Source organism: Urocampus carinirostris, chromosome 14 (assembly GCF_059441175.1).
Source record: "Urocampus carinirostris isolate Australia breed hairy pipefish chromosome 14, RoL_Ucar_1.0, whole genome shotgun sequence".
NCBI lineage: Eukaryota > Metazoa > Chordata > Actinopteri > Syngnathiformes > Syngnathidae > Urocampus > Urocampus carinirostris.
In genome coordinates this window covers 21,083,616-21,109,864 of record NC_142362.1, presented here as the reverse complement: position 1 = coordinate 21,109,864, position 26,249 = coordinate 21,083,616, and the positions used below count along the sequence as shown (strand labels likewise).

Genomic DNA, 26,249 nt, shown 5'->3' with positions numbered 1-26,249 from the left:
TAGTCCTCTTTACAAAGCCACTCTCGGTCCAGTTTCGTGGCCCTGATTCTTCATCTCGCTGGTGTTGTGTGCTTTGTCCCTTTTCCCTGCAGTGCTTTTTCTGATGCCGCCAAGTCGCTTGAAGCAGACACTCTTTCTGGGCTCCTGCAGAACCTATTTGATATTCTCTTTTACTGTCATTGGTTGTTCTGTCTCCCATCCGCCCAAATTTGAATTTTGCTTTGCTCCGTCCTGCAGCCAGGCGCCTTCGCCATGTCTTTGATCAAATGAGCACTGTTTGGTTTTCCCTCCTCGCTTTCCCCCCACTGATTTTCCAGTCTTTTGTTGTGCCCTTCATCCGCTCTTTTTCCTGCCGCTCGGAAACAGCGTCGGCAATTGATCGTTCCGATGATCCAGGGGTTCGGAATCGATGCTTTCGTTTGCCTTTTCACCTTCGGGTTCCTGGCATGTGCAGGCATGCGTGTTTATTTCAGGGAGGGAAATTGTGTGCGGTTGTGTACACCGAGTGGTGGATATAATGCTTAAGATGTACTTTAGAATAAATCTAAAATGTGTATGGTAACCGATCATGTTTACATAACCTAATGTCAACCCTGAAAAGGTGTAAGTCTGAGTCCCTTTTATAAAAAGTATTATAACTTAATTCAGTTAGTTACGTTATGTTATTTTACAGTTTATGTATGTGATCTGGATTATTGACGGCATGTAAAACTAGGTCAGCCCTTTTGTTTGTTAGCTGTAATACACTGGCTACTCTTAGTTTTGACTGCGATCAGACTATTGGAAGTATTTTGATCATGTAAAGCCTTGTAAACATACATAAATATGATGAAGGTCTGAGTCCGACTGCGAGTATTCCGATATTTGTAGTAATCCTTTCATTTTTTTGACGACTAGTGCATATATACTCATTAGAGTAATCTGATTTCTTAAGGGCACAAGCAGTTTAACTCATATTTATTACACAGTATTTATGCCAGAGAGCAATGTACATTACAGACAAAATAAGAGGCACCAGACCCTACAAAAGTCTGATATGCTGGTCCTTGCCCACAGCATTTAGCGTTCGGGGAAAAGGCACTGCGGCCGCAAGAGTGCAGTTCATTTTTTGATGCACACAATGGCAAAAAAAGTGCCGCTTGGCCCAGGAAAAATGTGCTCTGCTGGCCCCATCTCGTGGGAATATATGATTGTTTATAACAGGTTCGCAGACATTCAAGTGCAGTTCAATGTTTGGTGGACATAACAGCATAAACGTAGTTGCCGACAAAAATGCTCTTATGCAGTCCCCTTGCTTGCAGAAGTATGCGATTACATATAATGGATGGCAGCCGCGCAGGTGCAGTTCCTTTTTCGTGGACTGAACGACAAAAAAGAGCTGCCAGTCCTGACAAAAATGTGCTTTGACGGCCTCCGCTTGCGGCAATATGTGAACAAGGATAATGGATCTTGGGATCAACATGCACTCTGCTGGCCGCTGCTTGCAAATTGATGCAACTGGGGAAAATGGATCGTGGAAAATTTTCTAACCCACAATGCACTGAGGTATTAAAGTACAAAGCCTTAATTAGCTAGAGATTACAGTAGAACAACATTGATTTTATGTACCATTGCAGGAATACAAAGCCTTTCTTCGTTGCACACATTTAATGATCGACAAATGGTCTGCATTTATATAGCACTTTTCAAGTCAATGAAGACCTCCCAAAGTGCTTTACAATGTGCTTCACACTTACCCATTCACACACACACTCACACACCAATAGCGGCCATGCAGCCATGCAAGGCGCCGACCTGCTTATTGGGGGCATTAGGGATTCAGTGTCTTACCCAAGGACACTTCGACATATTACACGGAGGAGACAGGAATCAAACCTGCGACCTCTTGATCCCAAGATATACCTCCTGAGCTAATGCCGCCCATTGTAACATAAACATAAAATGACTTATTAGGTTCAACCAGAAGTGGGTAGAATTGTGGGTAGAACGTAAAAGTACTGCTACTTCAGAATAATATGACTCAAGTAGAGGTAAAAAGTATTCATCTAAATAATTAGTTGAGTTAAAAATAAAAAAGGTACTTGATAAAAAAAAAAAAAATACTTACCTACTGAGTAACTGTAGCAATGTCTTATTTATTGACAACCATTCAATCAGCTCATCAAATCATGAAAGTCTGTCCAATCAACAATTAATTACATTTAATTTAACATAGGTTAGAATAATCTGGGTAAATTAAAAACTTAAATTAAAAAATAATAATAACAATTTGAGTATACATCAAAGAAGAAAATAAAGCACAAATAGCACATTTAAAGCCCCAGTAACTTTTTTAACCGGGCTATGCGGGCAGAAAAAGCTAGCCCAAGGGTCAGCAACCCACATTTTGAAAAAGCCATATTGGACCAAAAAAAAAATGGTCAGAAGCCGCAAATAATTAAAAGCCTTATATAAGCATGATAATAAATGAACACATGCTGTATGCATAGATATTAGCCTACTATCACAGCCACTAAGTTGGATGTTCGTTACAATCAGTGTTTGGCACTTTACTTTTTAACAAAGTCATTAGTTATACTTAATCACTACTTCCAAAAATAACTGAGTAACTGAGTTACTCTATAGTCAAAGTAACTAGTTGCCTGGGAAAGTAACTATTTCCCTTACTTTAGAAATAAGTTGTTGTAGGTCAAATACATTTCCGACATTTTCTGAGCAGTATTCTATTCAGTTGAATAGAGAAGAATCGACAGTAGTTGTGTTATAGAACCTTGTAACATATATTCCACCTCACCATAAATACATTTATCCTGCACTTGAACTGCAACATAAAGAAACACTAAACAAGATCATAAAAAGTAAAAATCAGTATTAAGCCATATAAAGTGAGTTTAATTAATTAAATATAACTTACAACCTGAGACAACTGGTCAAGTAGCCAACAGTATTAAAGTATTTTGTTCAGAACAGAAGTCATTTGTAATATAAGATTATTATTTTCTTTTTGCATGGACCTGTATCTCAATTGTTAAAGTATGTTGAACGACACATATCCGCTTTTTTCACACCAGACCCAGGTCACTTAATTTGTGGTTCCAAATCTGATACATATCTGATCTTTTAGAATGCGTCTGCTGTATGAACGGCACATTCATACGACCTGCTTCTCATCGAGAGGCGGGAGGAAGCGGACAAATCAATAACCATGGCTTGAGAAAAATACAGAGCTTTCAATGGAGGGAAAGCAGGGTTTTGGATTTAATTTATATGTTGGGGGACAAAGTTCAGCTACGTGGTTAGCATCCATGAGTACTTCCGTAAAGACTAAGCACATTGCGTGTGACTTCACGCATGAGGGGCACTTGTGGCTTTCACACAGGAAATGCATAGAAGTCTGATGAGATAGCTTACAAGTCGCATTTAGTTGGAAATGTGAACGCTCTCTTTTTCTGAGTAACGCATGGCTTTTGGTCGTCTTTAACAGAGGAAAAAATAATTAGTTAAATTACCTCGTTACTGAAAAATATGGCGCAATTAATAACACTGGTTATTATTAATGAATTACAAAATGTTGTTTTGTTTTGATAACATTTAAGAAATGCAATTAAGATATCAACTTTTTGTTGTCATTTTTATTTTAAGGATTGGAAAAAAGAACAACAAAGCTGCATAATGTGTCCCTTACCTGGGCAACAAAAATACAATTTAAGAATAAAATAGCAACCTTTTGAACAGGTATATAAAATCACATTTATACAGTTCAAGTCTGATTTGTTTGCATTTATCTTTCTCTTTTTAACTTTGGGGTTTGTGGCAGAACACACACACGCCGATTTGCTACTTGTTTGGCTTGTGACACGGCTCCTTTAAAAGGGGCAGAGCTTTGGCTGCACAACTCGGCTCTCACACAGGGGACATGGGAGGGAAGACAACAAACGAAGAAGGAATGCGCATACTTACGTGAAGAGAATTTAGGTAACGGGTTCAATGTAGCCTAATGTAGCGGAGTAAGAGTACAGTTTCTTCTTAACAAATTTACTCAAGTAAAAGTAAAAATTATAGTGATTTAAAAATACTCCCAGAAGTACAAAATGGGCCAAAACATACTGAAGTGAATGTAATGGAGTAAATGTAACTCTTTACTACCAACCTCTGGGTTCAACAGACCCGAAAGTAAAGAAGACTCAATCCTGCCTTCAAATTCCAGCGATATCACTGAGTTTAATTCCCCCCTGCGATATCCTCCAGTACCTTCAATTTAATCACGGCACGGCCCCTCACCGTGAAGTTGCATTTTTCTCTTAAACCACAGATAAGCGTTCTAATCCTGAAAAACAGCGCGGCGAATCTTCCCGCTGAATTATCGCATTTTTTATTCATGCAGCGCGGCGGCCGTGTCAGATCAATATCAAATCATATTAATATCTCGCCCGTGAGACGCCGCCCACCGCGTTTAAAATAAAGAAACAAAACCGAGATGTGGAACAGGACTATCAATCACATGAAAAAGCTCAAGTTTTCAGCCAGGCGACAGGACAGTTGGGGAAATAAAAGGAGCAAACTTCCATGTAGAGAGTCACTTAACCTGAAAACGCTCCGATGGAGCAACACTGAAGGATTGATGTACCTGCACGGCGCTGCCTGGCTCGCTGCTTCTATCCTGTCCACTTTTGTCCTGTTCTATTTTAAACTCGTCACATACCTTTCATTTTTGGTGAAGTTCAACAAGTGCAAACTCCAACCATTTTTATCCATCTCAGAGTTGTTAATTTGGCTACGTGATGCTTCTGTCCTGTCCACTTCTGTCCTGTCCTATTTGGTACTTCACACAATTTATTTAGAAGGTAGGGATTCTTCTATTTTGTGTTAAAAAATAAACATAAGACCTTTTGATCCATCTCTGGGTCCTCCAGTCTGCTACCTACTTTTCCTGTCCTGTCCACACCTGTCCTCTCCTCTTTTATTATTGTCACAAACCTTTCATTTTTTTGAGGAATTTGATGTCAAAAACTTTTTTATTCATTTTAGAGTCTGTCATTTTGCTACTTCGTGCTTCTGCCCTGTCCTATTTGATATTTTTCATTTTTTTGGTGGAGTTTGACTTCAAACTCATACTCTACCCATTTATATCGGTCTAGGAGTAGGCCAGTTTGCTACCTACTGCCTCTACTACCTGTCCATTCTGTCTTGTCCTATCTCCTTATTCCAATTTTGGTGGGATTTGACTCCAAATACAAGCTCTCCCAATTTCTATCCTTCTCAGGATCGGTCGTTTTGCTACATACTGACTCTGTCCTGTCCACTTCTGGTGTGTCTTATTTTATACTTGTCACATACCTTTTCTTTTTTGAGAATTTTTGATTAAAAACGCAAACTTCACCAGTTTGTATCCATCTCAGGGTCAGTCACTTGCTAGTTACTGCTCCTGTCTTGTCCATTTCTGTCCTGTCCTATTTGCTAATGTTAACACCCTTCCCGTATAATTTCAGAAGCAAACTCTACCCATTTGTATCCATCTCATGGTTGGCCAGTTAGCTACTTGCAGTGATTTCTTATAATTCAAGAAAGTCACACTAATCCTGTCCTGTTCTTTTTTTGTTATTCCATTTATCTTGTGCCTACTATTTTGTCAGGGAATTGAAGCACTAGTTGGCCAAAAAACAAAGCATCAAAGTGAAAGACAGGCATCCCAGCTTTGTTCATTCTGCTATGTTCAATCCAGAACAAGAAAGACAATAGACACTCAAGCTTGAATTGAGCATGCGAGAGGAGCAGCATCGCATACTTACACTCTCTCATGATTTTGCTCCTCTACCTTTTTTTAGTCGACAAGTATAATTTAGGAACTTCCGTCCTTTTTAATGAGCATGACCTTCATTTGACTCTGTTGTTTTCATTCTTTTTCTACAGTGCAACAACGACTACGCTCCAGTTTGCGGCTCCAACAATCAAAACTACCAGAACGAGTGTTACCTGCGTAAAGATGCCTGCAAGCAGCAGACCGAAATACTTATCTTGTCCGAGGGCGCCTGTCCTGTGGGTGAGTACGTCTCCCAAATTTTGCTACTGATGTTTTTTTTTTAATTACTGTATTTCAGCACTGTAAGGCGCATCAAATTATAAGACGCACCCCCCAAATTAGTCTTTTGTGATATATATATTTTAGATAGGCGCATTGGACTGTAAAGCGCATAGAATTTAAACTTCAATACAAGCTAGGATTGCATAAGAATGTGTAAATACATTTACATTTAAATAGTTTGTTTCATAGAACACAAAAAACATTATGACATATGGTTTACATCTTACATATTACCATAATTTTCACCCCACACTTACATGGGGAGAGGTTGGCTCAAAAAGAAACATATTTGTGATTTACTCAAAATCTAAAAATCATCTATCTACCTTGGTCATATCCCTCAAGAGGGGTGACCGACAGAAAGACAAACACATACAAATACAAAGAAAATGAAAAAGGGGAAAAAAATAGCAAAAATACACACACAAATATGTTTGGACCATGGCCAACCCAAATGCCCAAACACCAAAACAAGTTAGGCACCTCGGCACCTAAGTTGGTCATGCTTTCGTCCCTCCAGATGAAATGGGACACAAGAAAGTGGCCATGTCACTCGGGTCAGGGTGACACAACACACTCTTTTGTTCAACAACAGGGCCCAAAAGCTTTCACTGGTTTACCCCTGCCGCATCATACAGGTGCCCTGCCCATCCCTTAGAACACGTCCAAACATCCCACTATCTTTTTACAACAATCATAAGTCTTGATAATTGCACAGGCAGGATTAAAAACCAAAAAAAAAAGTGCATGCTACACCAAGACAAGACACTGTGAAGTGTGTATTAGAGCAATGACTACGTATCAATAATGGACATTTATAGTAGTTAAGGTAGCAGTTCCCAGTTGTGAATTTTACTGGGAAGAACTTCCTGCAACTGAAAATATATGCGACATATACGGTTATTTTTACCTAAAACCTATATGGGAGGAGATTTTGCTCAAAAACAAATATATTAATGATTTACTCAACATATAATTCACAGGCAAGATTAAAAACCGCATATGTAGATCATAGATATAATTGTGGCTCTGTAAAATACATGATGAACACAGGATTTTTTTCTTTTGATGGTACTGGAGAAATTGAAAAATTGGCTTTGAAAGTCCTTAAAAAGTGCTTGAATTTGGCCATGAAAAGGGTGTACGAACCCTGAACGGACAAAGGAGTATGAAATCCATCTTCTAGGACCCACCACCACTTTGTTGTGAACGATTCTGCCAACATAGTGATGGGAACCGCTTCTGCAATGGTCCGGAAGCTTCCGTGCATTTGCTGACACGAACATGGCCGTAACAAGGAAGCAGGTTAACAGGTCCCCAGGAAAGCACTCTCCAGGGAGGGCCCCATCCGCCTTTGAGCTCCTAATGCGCTGCCGAACAATCATGTTTTTATGGGTCAGCGACGGAACAAACAGCCTTTGACTGTATCTCCTCGCTCGCCCTCGGGTCTCGTCGTCTGGCGAGAGAACGTGAGGCGCATTTCAATGAGGACGGCGGAGAGAACGCCGCCGCTCAAAAGGAACTCGAGTCCAATCAGAGTGGTTTGGGCGTGACGCTGCAACAAATTACGCCATGTTCCTCTTCCTAATGCGCTTGATAACATCGGATTACTCGGCGGAGTCTGAGGAAATCAAAGAACAACTTGTGAGTTTGCAGGTAGATAGGACTTATTGCTTTCCTAGGTTTGATTAGTATTCCTTCTGGGGGATAGGGCCTTTGCAAACCTGACACGTTGAGATACTTGGATGCTGGGGTAACATGTTTTTGGGTTATTAGCAGGTTGGACAATCACCTAGCAAATTATGTCCAAAGATACTTCGGTACTCGACCATTATCTGTTTAGGATCTGTATTCGACGATTGATTAGATTTGACCTACCAAAACAAATTTCCCCTTACAAAGTCATGCAGGGATTTATTTTTTTACCATACTATGCATTTCAAGATACCCAATATATAAATGTAATGTGTACCTAAACAACCTTAAACACCCAAAATATCAACAAATGATGTACATTACCCAGGATACGATATGAATCCATGCTGAAGTGAAGGTTTTTAGAAGAAATTGACATATAGCGGGGGATAGAAACCTATGCTTATTAGGTAACATTTAACGAACCCCCGATACACCACATACATAACATAATAACAAAGTAGTATAAACCATAGTTTCCGGACAATATGATCTAGTTTTATTTTATAGTTTGGCCAGAGGTGCGATTTATACCCAAGTGTTATTTTTATGTGAAATTCTCAACACATTATTACCGGGTATATCATTTCTCATATTATTTTCACACTAGACACCTAGAGGGAGCTTTAGGCCGTATTAATGATTTCACCCTTGTCGTGACGAAAAATAACACCTGCAGTATACGTCACCCGCGCAAACATCACTACAATATCTTGTATCTAATTTTGGGGGGATGTAATTGAACAATTATGCGCAGAGCATTTGCAATTAGTACAGACATCCCTTTTTAAGCAGGTTGAAAATATTGACTTTGGTGAAGTGACACCTCCTTTTCTTACCACATGGGGCACGAATTGTCACGGTTGCAATGGCGCCCAATTGGCCCAGCCCGTGTGGCGCCGGCTACAGCTGGTTGACGGTAGCCTGTCCCGGCTACCGACCCGTTTTTTCCATCCCCGACACCGCCATTGCTCGCCACAGAAGATCCACTTCCGTGTTCAGATCACAAGCCGTGTTCGAGTGCGACCTGCTTCCCGCGAACTTCGGAGCGTGGGCGCACCCTTTCCTCGCTCCTTCAATAAAAATTGTGGTAAACGTTTCGCGAGTGGCTCCTGTTTCCGTTCTGGTCCTGACACGAATGTTTAGAAGATAAGTCGTCGTGTCGCCAAAGTGAATACTTCGTTGTTGTATTTCTTTTTTTTTTTTTACAGTCATGTTGCAACAAACACAAATCACCTGAAAAGAAAAGGTGGAAGCCAAATGCTTATAAACAAATGATACTATCTAACATCTTGTTAATCCATTGAACACATTATTGAATCACGATACAGTATATACAGTATTTTACAGTTGCTGAGAACTTATTTTTTTCACATCATTTTTCTCCTCATTCTCAAACAACAAATTTAAAGTTTACCTCTTTCATTTTCTCAAGTTTGATCTCCATTTTCACCGTGTTGTCCCGTGAAGTCTTTCTTGATTTCTGTCATTCATTTCCTCACATCCTCCAGCTCCTTTTTTCCCCATCAGTTCATTCCACATTTTCTCCATTTTCTCAGGATTTTTCTCTATTTTATTATCCATCATATCAAAGCAATCTTGGCTCTTTTCAAATCCCTCTTTTATAGCTGATTTTATCGAGTCCATGTTGTCTGCTTTCCATGTTTTGGACATTTTTGTATTTGTAGAATGTAGCTTAGTAAGATAGAAGAAAGAAAGAAAACAGCTGCAGCAGAAAAACAAAACATTTCAAAGTGATTAAAAAAGTGAGGAGTAGAAAAAAAATATTCGAAAGGGTTTTTGAAGACGCGGCTGTTCTCATGAGACCCTGGAAGAAGAATTTTCAACTTGCTTGAAAGGGAGTTTTATACATAGTGGAAATGCTCTGTTCTATTAAATTCCCCCCAAAAATGAGCTACAAATCGTGACATTTGCGCTAGAGGGGACATTTCACGCGGAGGGACATTTTTCGGCTCCGGTCATTTATAAAAGCAACTGAACAAAAATGGCACCAAAAGAAAATAATATTTTGCAGATTACAAGCTGAAATTAATGAAATATGCAGCCGAAAAGCAGAAAGCGGGGTTGACGATGAGTCTGACATAAGCGAAGTTGAAGCGGAAAGCGGAAGCGTCGGATCGTTTACTGTGACAGTGACACAGAGGATGAAAATGTCATTGGATTTAGTGATTTGGAGTGGAGCTGATAGTTTAGTAAGCACGTTATCTATGCTAGAGTTATCTGAGTAAGACTTAATATGTTACGTTGTTACTGAAATGAACAGGCATGTCAATCATGCAACATTAGTATACCGTACTCAGTAATCAGTCCGTTCTCTTTTATTCTATATTGCTCTTTAGAATGACGTCTATGTTTTTAGTGACTTATACTTCAGTGGGACTTATATATGGTTTTTCCTTCTTAATTATGCATTTTTTGGCTAGTGCGACTTATTCTCTGGAGAGACTTATAGTCCAGAAAATATGGTAGTAAATACTACTTTAATCTAATATACTTGATTATAATAAAAGGTTTGGATTTTAGCTTTAATATATGTTGTGTGTTTGGAGTTTGTGGTCAAGAATTATCTACATTGCAGTAATTCAGTTATTCAGATTACCCAACAAAGGCCGCCAGAGTTTTACCACATTAATTTGTTTTCCGGTTCCAAATGCTCAATATCAGTCTTACAGTGTTCTCGTTTGCCCGCGTCCCCGCGTCCTAGACGCATCATTTTTGCTAGGGACGCATAGTCTCAAATCAACGTGCGTCCGCGGGACGCAACCCTTTTTGCCACAAAAATGTCATTATTACCCGATTACTTTTTTTTAACAAAGATTTACTGCACTTCAAACTTTTCTTCAGGCAGATCCGCCATTGTTGTTTTGGTCTCGCGGTTCGAGTTTTCGTCTGCACGCCGATCTCAACCAACGAGATCTCGTTGTGTAGTAAAAGGAAGTCCGTCTTTTTTTTGAGAAACGGCTTTTTTGGCTCAACTCATTAAAAAGAGCCGGCTCTCAAACGGCTCACTTGCTTTGATGATTGATATTACGAATTATGTTTTATAAAGAAGCTAAGAAAAAAAAGAAGTATAAAAGGAGAAAATAAAAAAAAGACAGGTTTGTGGTTATCCCTTTAATCGGTATATTACCAACAATAATTAAAAGTGGTGGTTAAACTGTGGAAAGTGAAAATGGCTGCTGAAAGAAATGAGCGTAGATTTTCTAAAGCATGTTCAAAGTATTTGTCCTCAGTGCCAAATAGACATTTTGTGGTTGAACGATGTAGCTGGAACTCGCTCACCTTTAGGATGAGCGAGGCTGGCTTCGGGGTGGTTTGAGAGAGGTGATGGACGAGCGAGCTATGTTTTTCTTCTTTTAGTTGAGTTGTGGCGCATGTGGGATGGACGTCTTTGAGAACCTTTTAGAGTGACGCTTGGGGTAATGAGTCCAGGGACGGCGTCAGTAGGCGAATGTGATTCTGTCCATCTCAGGTGTGAGGGACGGGGGTAGGTCACAAGATTGGACCTGGTACAGTGCAATTTGTTGGTGGATGCAGACAGGGGAAGGAGAAGGCAGATTTGAATTAAAATATATTTAAAAACTTCCATTTGAGGGGATTGTTATGCACATTAAAGACGTGGTTGGTCTTATCACCTTCCTATTATCAATAGTTGTCCCTATAGCTGATTGGTTACAGTCTTGCAACTTAGCAACGTAGCGAATCGTGTGCCTTTTTTGAATTTCTTCATAATCTCAAGCTGCATTTCCATTGGAAATATGGTCTTTCCTTTTCCTTTAGCATCACTGCAAGTCTTTGGGCCCATAGCTAAACAAATTCAAGTTTCTTAAATAAGATGATAACTGAGGGAAGAGAAAATAGAACATTGTGGGAAGGAGTTTAGCCAATAGTATAAACCAGTCATGTCAAAATTTCGGCCAGGGGGCCAGTTACAGCCCGTGATCAATTTTTTATTGGCCTGCAGCCTCTGTCATAAAATTTATAATATGTGGCTCGCCTGTAATGTTGATTGTACCATAACGTAAATGTGTGCAAAAAAAATAAATCAAATCAAAATTTCACCTGATGAATAACCCTTTGGCCACCTGCCCTTTGCTTTCTGTGAGAATTTTAGCCCACCCCATTTCTTACATGGCGACTGTAAATAAAAATAGGAAAGTTGACTATGAGGGCCTCCTCTTACAGAAAGAGTGGAAATTGTTTTTTTTTTCACCCAAATCCGAAACAACTGCGTCCGCCCAATCTGCCAAGAGACTGTAGCTGTTTTCAAAGAATATGATATCAGGAAGAACTGCTGGACAAAACACACCTACTACAACAATCTAACTGGAAACGAATGGTGTGAAAAGGCGAAGCAACTGGAAGCTGTTTTGATGGCAAAGCAACTTTTTTCACGAGACCCTACGGGTCAAATGAAAATGCTAGAAAAGCTAGCTACGAGATTGTGACGCTCATCACCAAGCACTGTAAACCTTTGATTGAGGGTTAAATTATATAAATACTGTTCAAAGAATTCCAGCTTTTTAGTCGGCTCTCACACATTTGTAGCTTAACCAAATCCGGCCCTCTTTCTGAAAAGTTTGGACACCCCTGACATAGACTATAGCATCATGATGCCATGACGCAAAACAATAGCAGACTAGCAATTTATGTGACGCTGACCAATAGCAGACAGGCATCTAAGAGACATAACTCATCATATGCACAAACACCGCAAACATCTTTTATAATGCGAAACAATTTAAAGTTGATTTATAGTTGGCGAAATACTGTAACGAGGAGCCAATATTTTTGAAAATTCACTTTGTATTCCCACTGACTCAGGTGTCTACTGTAACTCATCTTGGACACAATTCTGATTCTTTTTCTCTTAAAATAATTTTATTATTTCTGTGGAGAACAGTTGATGAAAACCACGTCTCTCTCAGGCAGACCACCCAGTTGTGATTTGTGCATTTAGAGACCAGATTTATAGTCAGAACTCTCAATTATTTAAAAAAGTTTGTAAATGTTTGACATTTCCCTGTTATATTTCAGATGTTTGATGTCTTAGTACTTCGTTACAACTACACAGATTCCAATATCACCGAGGACAAGGCCTCGGCAATAGATCGTAATCAGCAGTCTGAGTCATTAGCAGATAATATTGCTGACAGATTTGACTCCAGAGCCTTCATTTCCTGTCTCTATCTATCACGTTGGCAAATATGCGCCGTTTTCACCATTCTAAGATATTTTCAAGATGCTCAAAATGAGATGCCTCGTTTTTTTTAACGACTCAGAACTCATTGAACCGGACTCGGGAAGAATCTCCCTCCATTTTCGAACAAAATTTAGATTTCGAACAGCCCACCCGGAGGCAAGAGATTATTGGGCTAGCGAAGTCATGCTAAATCATGTGCTGTGTGGGTCTAGACTCTGCCGCCGCTAGTTTTATTGATCTGAAAATGAAAATTGCGGGTACAGGCAGCACAGCAATGTTAAAAGTGATGAAAAGGGCTTAACTTTTAAAGACAGTCATTGCTCCTTTGAAAAGGTAAGTGGAGAACTGATATCATACTTATACATTATGGAACGGTTAAGAAGACGTACACACAAGGCTAGGGTGAGAACCGACAGAGTTGTTGATAAACTGCAGAAAGTAAAAAGGTTTATTGTAATTATTATAGAGTATGACAAAGATAATGTGAAATATACTGAGAACCGTTATATGTAATAATAGAAGCATTCTTCCTCTCACAAATGGTTGGTGTGCCTTAAGGTTAAGAAGACGCACACACAAAGATAGAGTAAAAACTGATAAAGCTGTTTATAAAATGACTAAATGTAGACACGTGTATTTGAATAATTCTAGAGGACGACAGAGGCTGAGTCAAACATGCTAGGAACCGGTATCTGTAACAATAGAAGCATTTCTCCAGTTATACATTGTTGGTGTGCTGAGGACTTAATAAAACACACACACAAGCCTAAAATAAGAATTGACAGAGCTGATGATAAATCACTAAAAGTAAACAAAAAGTTAATTGTAAGGATTCTGTAGTACAACAGAGAGCTGAGTGAAACATGTCAAGAACTGGCTTCTGTACCAAGATAAGAATTGTTCCATTTATATGTTTTTAGTGTCCAAAAGAGTTAGGTAGACGCACACACAAGGCTAGAGTGAGAACCGACAAAGATGTTAATTAATTGCTGAAAGTAAACAACTTCATTGCAATCATTCTGTCGTACAACTGAGAGCTAAGTGAAATATGCTGAGAATTGGTATCCTTAACAATAGACACGGTTGTTCCATTTATACCTAATTGGTGTGCGGAAGACTTGAGAAGACTTAAACTTAAAGATAGAGTAAAAACTGATAAAGCTGTCAAACATGATAGAAACCAGTATCTGTAACAATAGAAGCATTTCTCCACTTATACATTGTTGGTGTGCGGAGGACTTAATAAAATGCACACAGAAGCCTAAAATTAAAATTGACAGAGCTGGTGATAACTTGTTAAAAGTAAACAAAAGGTCAATTGTAATGATTCTGTAGTACACCAGAGAGCTGAGTGAAACATGTCGGGAGCTGGCATCTGAAACAATAGAAGCATTTTTTCCATGTTTACGTTGTTGTGCGGAAGAGTTAAGAAGAGGCAAACACAAGGCTAGGGAGACAACTGACAAAGCTGTTGATAAAGTGCTAAAAGTACAGGGAGTGCAGAATTATTAGGCAAATGAGTATTTTGACCACATCATCCTCTTTATGCATGTTGTCTTACTCCAAGCTGTATAGGCTCGAAAGCCTACTACCAATTAAGCATATCAGGTGATGTGCATCTCTGTAATGAGAAGGGGTGTGGTCTAATGACATCAACACCCTATATCAGGTGTGCATAATTATTAGGCAACTTCCTTTCCTTTGGCAAAATGGGTCAGAAGAGGGACTTGACAGGCTCTGAAAAGTCAAAAATAGTGAGATATCTTGCAGAGGGATGCAGCACTCTTAAAATTGCCAAGCTTCTGAAGCGTGATCATCGAACAATCAAGCGTTACATTCAAAATAGTCAACAGGGTCGCAAGAAGCGTGTAGAAAAACCAAGGCGCAAAATAACTGCCCGTGAACTGAGAAAAGTCAAGCGTACAGCTGCCAAGATGCTACTTGCCACCAGTTTTGCCATATTTCAGAGCTGCAACATCACTGGAGTGCCCAAAAGCACAAGGTGTGCAATACTCAGAGACATGGCCAAGGTAAGAAAGGCTGAAAAACGACCACCACTGAACAAGACACACAAGCTGAAACGTCAAGACTGGGCCAAGAAAAATCTCAAGACGGATTTTTCTAAGGTTTTATGGACTGATGAAATGAGAGTGAGTCTTGATGGGCCAGATGGATGGGCCCGTGGCTGGATCGGTAAAGGGCAGAGAGCTCCAGTCCGCCTCAGACGCCAGCAAAGTGGAGGTGGGGTACTGGTATGGGCTGGTATCATCAAAGATGAGCTTGTGGGGCCTTTTCGGGTTGAGGATGGACTCAAGCTCAACTCCCAGTCCTACTGCCAGTTTCTGGAAGACACCTTCTTCAAGCAGTGGTACAGGAAGAAGTCCGCATCCTTCAAGAAAAACATGATTTTCATGCAGGACAACGCTCCATCACAAGCATCCAAGTACTCCACAGCGTGGCTGGCAAGAAAGGGTCTAAAAGAAGAAAAACTAATGACATGGCCTCCTTGTTCACCTGATCTGAACCCCATAGAGAACCTGTGGTCCCTCATCAAATGTGAGATTTACAAGGAGGGAAAACAGTACACCTCTCTGAACAGTGTCTGGGAGGCTGTGGTTGCTGCTGCACGCAATGTTGATCGTGAACAGATCAAAGCACTGACAGAATCCATGGATGGCAGGCTTTTGAGTGTCCTTGCAAAGAAAGGTGGCTATATTGGTCACTGATTTGTTTTTGTTTTGTTTTTGAATGTCAGAAATGTATATTTGTGAATGTTGAGCTGTTATATTGGTTTCCCTGATGAAAATAAATAATTGAAATGGGTATACATTTGTTTTTTGTTAAGTTGCCTAATAATTATGCACAGTAATAGTCACCTGCACACACAGATATCCTCCTAAAATAGCTAAAACTAAAAAAGCCCCACTCCAACTTCCAAAATATTCAGCTTTGATATTAATGAGACTTTTGGGTTCATTAAGAACATGGTTGTTGTTCAATAATAAAATTAATCCTCAAAAATACAACTTGCCTAATAATTCTGCACTCCCTGTAAATAAGACCTTCATTGCAATCATTCTGTAGTAATACAGGGAGCTAAGTGAAACATGCTGAGAATCAGTATCCTTAACAATAGACACATAGTTCCATTTATACATTATTGACGTAAACACAAGGCTAGAGTGACAGCTGACAGTTTTCCAATTAAATCGCAAACAAGTAAACACATTCATTGTAATCATTCTGTAGACGGACAGACGTTTGAGTGAAACATGTTGGAAAAGTCTAGTAATCAGATGCGCTCTGTAGTCAGAATTTACGGTATACCTCGCCTCGTCAATGGAAAAACCTGAACCCCCGGAATCCCCGACACGGGGCTCGTAACATAACCGTGGAGCGTTAAACACGAAGCTCCGGCGTGGAAAAGCCTGGCAGACGTTACGGCTTAATGAAACGCGCAAAACGTTCAAGTCGCTCCAACTGCAAGAAGAAGCTTATCCACTTTCTCGCACCTGTGCCGCGACAGAACCGTTTTTGCTGGTTGCTTTTCCCGTGCTTCAATTCTCCTCGGCCTCTTTTCCCGTTGCCTTCATCTGAAATCCCATTAGTGGCAGCCAGGTAGAATGGATTGGATGGATGTCAGCCTGATGCTGCCAATTCGTGTTTACAGGCGGTAAATATCGGGGAAGATGCTCCTTCGTTTGAGGTACCTGGATTTAAGGCTGGGGATGTTGGTGTTGGTTATTGGTTTTGTCCAATCAGGCTCAGTCGTCCCAGTTTGCCTCTGACACTCATTATACAGTGATTTATCCTGACCGTCTTTTATCTTGTTTTTCTCTTTTAACACAATTTAAGCCTTTAACAATCTTGTAAAATTCGCCTACTATCCCAAGCCAAGACGTATCCAAAGTAGATTGAATGCTGTTCTTAAACCGTTTGGAAAATATGGACAGTTTTGGTCTCTTTTGAAACACTCTCAAGTTTGGTCCCAAATTAAAATAACCACTGCAAAGATGGCCGCTTTTCTCACCAGCTTTGCCTTTGGTTGTGTGAGGGTTTGTTTGAGTTTGGATTTATTGTTTGAATACTGGAGCAAAAATGAATACAAAATTTTGGTCAGTACCGATTTGATAAATACAGTCATTCAATAAGAGCTGTATCTCTTAACAAAATGTAGTATATCATGGTCGTATATTGGTGGACCATTAAAAAAGTCTTTTGGTGTTCAGGATATTATACAAATGCAAAGAAGTTATCTCAAACAGCTTACGATGTTGGATTTTAGTCTAAATCTGGTCTGGTCCATTTTAGGTCACATTTGGAAATTGGATTCTGTTCGGCACATTGGATGTGTATCAAATTTAGTCCCAAAAGAGTAGTTACTCTAAAATTATCCCCCTAAGTGCTGTCTTTTCAAGGTCTTAAAGAAGACTGTCCTATTTCAACCGGATAAAGATATATTTTGACCGTTAAAATTTGGGATGAATTTGGTCCAGTCCGTTTTTAAACAAGATTTGTTTCAAAAATTGACATCTAAAATTGGGTTGTGGACCAAGTTTTGTCCAAAAATACTTACTGATACTGCCCTACTCACGAACGAGACGGACGATCGTTCTTAAGTTAAATTTGTTCGTAAGTTGCTTCAGTGCTGTATTTTGTATGTTTAAGGTTTATATAAGTATGTTTAAGGCTTGTATAAGTAACCTGCATTTTTGTTTTACTAAAAAACTAAACATTTCATAAAAAAATATATTCCATAAAGTGTTACTTTTGGAAGATAAGCTTCAATAGGTCCTCTTCCATGGTGTTAGAGTGGCCGAAAAAAAGGGATCCAACCATTTTCTCAACCGCATCAAGCTTTCTTATTCCACTTTTGTTTCAAAAGAAACGGCCGCCTTTTCTTTACACTTGACACCAACCATATCGAATAGATGCACGAGATATTTAACAATAAAAACGTCAAAGTTCTTCGCACGCTTGAGCTACAGTACACATAGTATGTATACACAAGAACTAAGTAGAAGCCGCATTTGTTCTTCCGGGTGGATGCTGGGGGACCTCTCACACCTCCACACGCCGGTAGTGGCGGATAGAAGAGCTACAGTAATGTCCTGTACTCGTAAAAATACAAAATCAAACTTACAGAAATGTCCGGATATATTTTGACATCCGGAAAGAAATGTTCTTATCTACCGTTTATGGTACGTCGAATGGTTGTAAGTAGGGGGGCGTCTGTATTTCGTGTAAATTTAGCCCCTAATAAGTCTTCTTTTTAATGTCTTGAAAAAGACTCAAACATCTACCAAGTAAAGATTGAAATTTGAGCTAAAGCTACTTTGGTCACTTTTTAGACATGATTTACTCCAAAAATGGATGTCTAAAGTTGGGTTGTGTTTATTCCTTCAAACATGGACCAATGTTTGTACCAAAATTGTTTTTTGATCTAATGTCTGCCCCAAAAAGTCATATTTTTCACATCTTGAAAAGTACTCACGAATATATGAAATAAAGATTTCTTTTGAGCCTTGAATGTTAGGCTAAATGTGATCTGTTTTAAACTCGATTTAGTACAAAAATAGACAAGTACAATCAGTGTTCGGATCAAACAAAATAATTGTTGTACTTAGCTCCTCTAAATTTTGCCCCTAAAGTCATTTCTTCATCTCTTTGAAAAATACTATTTTCAACCTTGAACAGTGTTTGTTATAAAAAGTGAAAACAAGTCAACACCAGCCTGTTAAAGGCTAGATAGACTTACTTCCCCAGGAAGTTTCCTGCCCGTCCTCCGATTCTTCTCTTTAATGAATTGTTTGGATATTCCCTGAAAGCATCTGCATTCGGTACCCCTGCGGAGATGGTAGCTGATGTTTGTCTATTCCTACTTTACAAGGTTTGAATTGTTTCGACGGTCAGCTGCCGTTATTCTCCTCGCTTGACACGTCAACATCTGTTAGCCAAAACACCGGCGGGTCTCGTTTCTTCTCTGTAGCTGCACTTTTCTAGTGTGATTCCAACAATTGATATTTCCTCGTGTTGGAATGTTTTAGGTGGTCTCGGTTGACCAACTCTGGATTTGAATTTCCACCTGTTACATACATTTGATCCAAGTAGGATGAAATTAGAATTATGAACAGATTTTCAGTTTTCTTGGACAGTAGAAACATTGATTTGAGGCCACTTTTGATCCGTTTGAATTCTTTTTCGATTCCTAGATCAACGAAATAAAAGCCGTATTGAGTTTCTGTGTAGTTCTTTTCTTATATTTTGATACTTTCCTGGATTAGAATCTACTCAAATAAACGGGGAGACAACAATGGATTTTTATCTTGCAAGGAGAACAGAAAAGTACTGTATCAAACCTACAGATAAGAAATTCCAACCTATTCTAAAAGGTCCATCCTCAAGCCTAGGTTAAAAGAAAGCAGATCAGCTAAAGGGGGTGGACTCAAAGCACCATGGTTTCCTAATAGTAACAGTTTGAAATAGTCATAATAACAAATAAAAGTGCAAAATAAAAATTAAAAATACCAAAATTGAGCCAAAACACAACAACTGTGTGCAATAATAATGGTCAAAATAATGGAAAAACCTGGCATCATCAGCAGAATTATTTGCAGGTGTCTAAGTGTAAAAAAGAATAAATGATCTACTTATCCTTCCCCTTTTTTATATCACACAAATTATAAGCAGTTATTATTGTCAAAAAAACAGAATAACAAACATTACATTATTTACTTAACAATGTATTTTATTTTCTATATTATATCTCTAGCAACACATTTAGCCTATCTTTAATATCTGGCATTGTAAAGAATGCTTTTTCTAAAATTTCGGGTTATTGTCCCGGGCACTTTGGATTTCAAATCAGCATTATTATTCGGAATAAATCTTTTTTTAATAAGCATTTTCCAGATGGAGTATAAACAAAGAATTTTTATTCCAATCAGGCTTTTAAACCTCGTTAATGTGTCTATGTAGAATCCATCAACCTTCAGTTCTGCCTTCCGTCTGTCAATGAAATTAAATGGACTGCATTTATAAAGCGCTTCTCAAGTCACTGAAGACCTCCCAAAGCACTTTATATTGTACTTCACAATTGCCCATTCACACACACAATCACACACGCAGGGTGGCAGTCAAAAGTTCGTCAGGTGGTACTAGTGATCCGGAAGGGCAAGCAAGGTCTGATACGCTGGAATAACAGGTATCAGAGACAAAAATGATTGGATAGTGACATGGAAGACAGCAAACTAGCACAGAGCCAAAGAGAATGCACGTTTAAGTGGTGACGAGGGAGAGATGTTATAGGAGGGAAATCAAGACAGGTGACTGCAGCTGTAAGGAGAATAACTGGACCCCTTAAAAGACCAAATAAGGTGTGTTTGAGAGTGATGGGAGAGATAAAGAGAGCGTGATAGATAACCAGGAACCTCCAGAAAAAGGGAAACTCACTGCATGACACAAAAAACTTTCACTTTGGTCCATCAAGACGGTGACTGTATTTATCAGTATCCCTTTCACAAATGAACATGTTGTGTTTTCAGGTGGTTTTGTGAAATTTACGAGAAAGAAGTCTAGTAGAGAGAGTGGTCGGCTAGCTTAAAACATTGACTCGACACACGCGAGAGGCCACTAAGGTCCACAGTAAAAGAGGTTATTTTCAGTCAAGCGCTGAAGACTTATGCAACCGTACCATTATCTTTTCAGCCTTTATACTCGGCTTGCCTTTTTTTCATGTCCGCTTTCATCTAAGATCCCTAGAGCAGAAATATCAACCATCCTCTTACTAGCCCGATGCGGGGTTTGAGGGTCTACGTGAGCATTCTCTTGCCGATTCCTTTTTTCCACAGAAAAGTGGAATCTTCTTCGCCCTGCCGTCTGGTTTTATTTATTCCGCGATTCACAAGAAGAGCATTGCAACGGATTGTTTATTTTTCTTGAATGGCCCAGAAATAATTTATTTACGACAACCAAGCCAGTGGTGTTGTTAAGTGGTGAAATCAGCAATGTCAATGCAGTCAGAAGCGCAGTATTATAATAAAATATCAATTGAGTTCTGCATACACAGTTTAAGAAATACTTAACTGTTATTGTTTTTAAATAAACTAAATATAGGTACATTTATATCTGTTACATTGGTCGGAGAGGATCCACTTGCTGACACACGAGTCAAGTTGACAGATTAAGTTAGAGATAAATTAAGTTATGAAAGGAAATCAAATAACGGGTAACAAAAACACAGTCCAAAAAAATGAGAGGCTGGATAAATACAAAATCTTACTCTTCATAAAGGAGGCATTGAGGGTTTTTATAGAGCGTTGTGGACGGGTACTCACACCAACGATCTGACACTGGGGATCAGTTCTTGCTGTCCTTAAGCGCTGGAATTTTAATGAGCACCAAGTGTGCCTAATCATGTAATGAGTTGCCTGGCGCCCTCTGGTGGGTGTTGTCACGCTATTGCCTAATAGTAATATTGCAATCATATGAAAATAATTATTTTCAAAATTCTTTCTTTTTTTCATGATCTTAATCTTCCTCCTAAGTTTATTCAAGAATAATCATTTTCTAAACCTGTGAGTATCAAACGTATTATTGCTTTCATGTGTTATAAAAGGCATTATTTGGGGGGGTATAATTACAAAGTTTCTTTTTTCATACTCACAGAAAAAAAAATCACATGACGATTTGTTCAACGAGTCTAGGAAAATGTTGTTCTTTCGTTTTTTTTGTAAATTAATTGTGAATAAAAACTAAGGTTACAACTAGAAATTTCCCAATACAGCATTTTCATTTCAAATACTGATACGATGTGATTTCAAGATTGATGATGTTTGTGAATTATTTTTCCGAAATATTGACTTTGGTTAACACTGACACTGAGATGTTAATTTATAGAGCCTTAAATCACAACAAGTTTCAAAGGGCTGCATAGACCACAGACTATTAAAGACTAGAGACTATTATTAAATCATCCTCTGTTCTAAAACCTACAAGAGGGTAAGTGAAAATTCAAAAACTTCAACATGAGGTAAATGAAGAAACCTTGAGAAGGGACTGCACATGAAGTAATCCCCCTTCCAGGATGACCCAGGCTGCAATAGGTGTTGCAATACACAGACATCACCAACATGAAACATGGAAGTGTTTTAAGTCTAGATTGAAACAGTTCCACTAAGGTTGCAGATCAAATCTAAGAGACCGGCGCCGAACGGAGAACACTCTCAAACCTCCAGATCTCTTCTTGGATCACTGGCAGGCCATTATTTTCCAAGCGAAGGCTCTGAGCAGGAACATAGGGGGTCATTAAATTAATTTGGAGTCTTTGAAGTAATCACCACAGGATGTCGACGTTCGGCCATGTTGTGTCTCTGACGATGGCAGGTACCGTTATAGTTCCACATCACTGAAATAATGTTGACAGGCGAGATCAGCAAATAAATATTGATCGGCTGAGGCACAGTTCCGTCATGCCCTTCTCTGCTGTTTCCAAATTCATTTTTGCAGTCCCGCCGATGTTGCTCCCTTAGCTTAGTATCAAATCACGAGCGACTGCCTCGCTTTTGTTTGCGATCCCTACGCCGTCTGCACGGCTTCGTAAGTGATCACGCAGCCTCTTTTGATTTCTTATGGGTTATCAAATGTGGCTTAAGAGTTGCCAAAAACGTCATAATTCAGACTCAAAACTCATAAGGTCATGGCAACTGTAGGCATTATTGGCCAAACGTGTCAAGAAGTGAAATCAAAATAGACAAGAGAACAGTCACAAATAGAAAATTAGAGCTGTGAGCCGCTGCACTAAGGCGTACCGCCATCTTGGTTCAACAAATAATATACATCAATAAAAAACACGATAACAAATGTATTGAATCCAGGAGCAGAGTTCAGAATATATTCCTTGATTTCGAATGTCAATATCAGAGATAATATCAGGGTTTTTTAATAAATTTCATTCCTGGTTTGGGGGATAATCTTACTCCAATATTGGTTTAGGACATCACTAGCTACTATTTCCTGAATTTCACCTCTTACTTTTTTGGGGGGAACATAACCACCACAGGGAAATATAAACTTTTCTCAGTTTGACATTATTAACGTACATTCTGCCACTGTTTTGAACACAGTAGCCCCTTGTTTTTCGTGATGGGTTGTGTTTCAAAACCGTGAGGAACAAACCTTTATTTATTTATATATTTGTTTGTTTATTGCTGAAGAACAAACCGAATCTACTGGCTCAAGTATTTGTTTAACCAATTAAAAACTGTACTTTCAAAGTTTTTTTTCCCCAAATATTATTGGTACCTTTAAATTTCAATTGTATAAATAATCTTGCTGTTTTATTGCACAACTGTACGGATTAAGAACCAGGCCCACTTTACTTTAAATTATACTTTGCTGCCATCATGTTGCCATTCTGTCCTACAAATACGCTATATATAAGTGCCAGGGACCATCTGATGAGCGCCAAAGAGATGCATATGCCTCCAGAGCAAGTTTAGCATGTGGACAGGTCCAAATTTGTTGGCAATAGAAAGCATTTTCCTCTGTTAAACCAATCAGAATGTAAAATACAGTACACAATGAAAAGCCACCATGTATCGAAACCACTCTAAGTTAACTGCGATACAGCAAGGGATTACTTTATTTGTTCTGTGTCCATGAAATTTTTCGATCTTAAACTCCCTGCCTCGTATTAGCGAACTCCAATCCAAATCTTCTCAGTCGTCATCTTCCTCCTCCGAGATGTTCCCTCCTCCATGTCGGCTGCTTTTAATGATGTGTGTTTAGCGACTCTGTTGTTTTCGCGAGCAAATTGTGATGAAGCCATCTGTCTCCTCTTTTTCACAACTAAGAAGCTATTCACTAAATTGAATTTGATTACAGCCGGTGCAACTAAACTATTATTTTCCTTTTTTTTCCGACCTCAACTGAATTTCTTGGCGTTGCAGTAAGCTAGCAAACACATCAAAGGAAATGATGCAACCTTGCCCGAGCGTTTAAATGTAATCGGATTTTATGACATTTTCTTTGGGAGGGTTCAAAACAAACGTTACCTCAAACGATCAGATATTTTACAGATTCGCGGATTTAATAGCGAGAAAATGTTCAGCTATGATAGAACCTGCACGGTAAATAGGAAAGTTGGTCTAAGCTTTGACTCTTGAAATTATTTTATTAAACAGTTTATTAACTTTTACTTTTCAACCAAATAAAGAAGTCTTTTAGGTGGAACTTTTTCATCTTTTTTGCCGCCTTTTCTAGGTCTTTTCTACAAAAGCTTTTTGTTGGATGGGAACTGGTCTCTCAAGTCAGAGATCCCCCGTAGCACCAGACATCTTTTGGATGTTGGACTACTCACGAACCAGACTTCTAGAGATAGCGTTAAATACATTTACTGCGGACTAAATGTCGTCCTGTTGTCCTTATCTAATGTGGTCCAAATTTAGTTCCTAAAAATACGTCTTTTGGACTTTGTGATTAGTCTGGGATAGTCCTTTTAAAAGCATGATATAGTCGCAAAGTACACATCTAGAGCAAATGTTTTGTTCATTCAATGTGGATCAAATTTATTCATGTCCATCTGATCCTATGTGGTTCGAGATGTCTTTTGGATGGCGGTACCCCATCCTGCAAGCTGCTGTTTTCCTTTCCCTCCCTGTTAATCCCATGGCTGTGAGCATCCTCCTCTACAACCCACCTTAGCTGGGAACAACCAAGTCTGCCACCCTTACCCCCTGCAGTTACGCAACAGGTCATTATTTTTGGCTCTCTTCCTTTCGGATGCTTCCTCGCATCCCTCTTCCCATGTGACTGTCAGTTCTACGAGGATGCATCACCCTAAGGTCTAAGCAAGGGTTGCGAGCACCCAATCCTGGAGCTACCTGTATCTTCCATGGGTGAGAGCTACAGTACTTTACACCCTGACCCAGTGGATCCATAGTGCCCTTTTCTCCACGAAGCTTGCAAAATGGGCTCTCCCTCACTTGTGCAAGTTAAATGGTGTCGACAGTGTGTTTTAAAAATATCTTAGCAGGATCTTTCTCTTGGGTAGGTCCATGCTCCCTAGGACGCGAGCTCCACTGCTTTTGCCCCCTGGCCTTCCTTTTTAAGGCTTCGTACACCCTTTTTCTTTTCTGATCACAATTGCTCTAGATTTCTTTGGCTTATACGTTATTCTGGCTCAGGTCGCCATTTGGTCCAGAACGGTTAGTACCTACGCAGCCCCTCCACGTGGGTTTTGGTTATTACCGTGAGATCGCCATGTGACCTCTAATTGGGGGTTCTCCTTTGGACATTGGACTTTAGCACAAATCTAGACTAGTCGCATGATTTTGTTCAGATATACACATCTAAAATAATGTTTTGTGAATTTAATGTGGACCAATTTTAGTCCTGTCCACCTTGTTGTGGCACAAATTCAGTCCACAAAAAGACTTATTTTGGATGTTAGATTTTGCAAGTTATAACAGTAGTCAATTTTTTACATCATTGAGTCCAAATATACACATTTAAAATTTGTGAAATTATTTTGAACCAAATTTGGTCCTGCTTGCCTCGCTTAATATGGTCCAAATTTAAAGTCTAAAAAGATCTTTTGGACTTTGGATTATGGCCTAAATTTAAATTAATCATTTGTTAAATCATATATTTCAAATACACACATCTAATCTAAAATCCATATTTACTCCATTCAATTTGGACTAAAATTAAGCCTGTTTACATAATCTTATGTGGTCCAAATTCCAAAAAGACGTCGAACTTTGGCCTGGACCTAGGTTGTTTCAGATGGGATTAAGTCCCTAATCAAACATGTAAAATAGTGATTCAGATTCAGATATACTTTATTGTCATTCTTGTACACGTGTATACAGAACGTAATGTCGATACATCTGACCCGCACAGTTTCCTTGAATGTACAGATTTAAATAAAATGTTGTATTGAGTTGGAGTATTGAAGTACTAATAATATACTAAATAATTATAGCTATGTATAGTATTATACAGTAGTGCAAAGAGTGCAAGAGGAGCAGTTAACCAGATGTGCAAAATGGGCAGTCAGTGTTTAGTCCATTCACAGTTGACCAAATTTAGTCCTGTTCACCTCGTCTGATCTGGTTCAAATTCAGCCCCCAAAACGACTTATTTTCAAAATCTTGAAAAATAAATATAAATAATTAACTTTCACTCTTCAACCCCCCTTAAAAAATGATGTTTATGGAACTTTGACATCTTTTTACCACATTTTTA

At 39.0% G+C, this 26,249-nt stretch overlaps 1 protein-coding gene across 3 annotated transcripts in view; it reads left to right on the top strand.

The window, feature by feature from the left end:
* The window catches only part of tmeff2a (transmembrane protein with EGF-like and two follistatin-like domains 2a), a 222,714-nt gene that overhangs the window by 101,218 nt on the left and 95,247 nt on the right, over nucleotides 1-26,249 (top strand). For all 3 annotated transcript variants that reach the window (XM_088353044.1, XM_088353045.1, XM_088353043.1), the window contains one exon: nucleotides 5,911-6,040. In XM_088353044.1, the coding sequence (XP_088209170.1) occupies nucleotides 5,911-6,040 (130 nt within the window). The remainder of the gene's footprint in view (nucleotides 1-5,910; nucleotides 6,041-26,249) is intronic.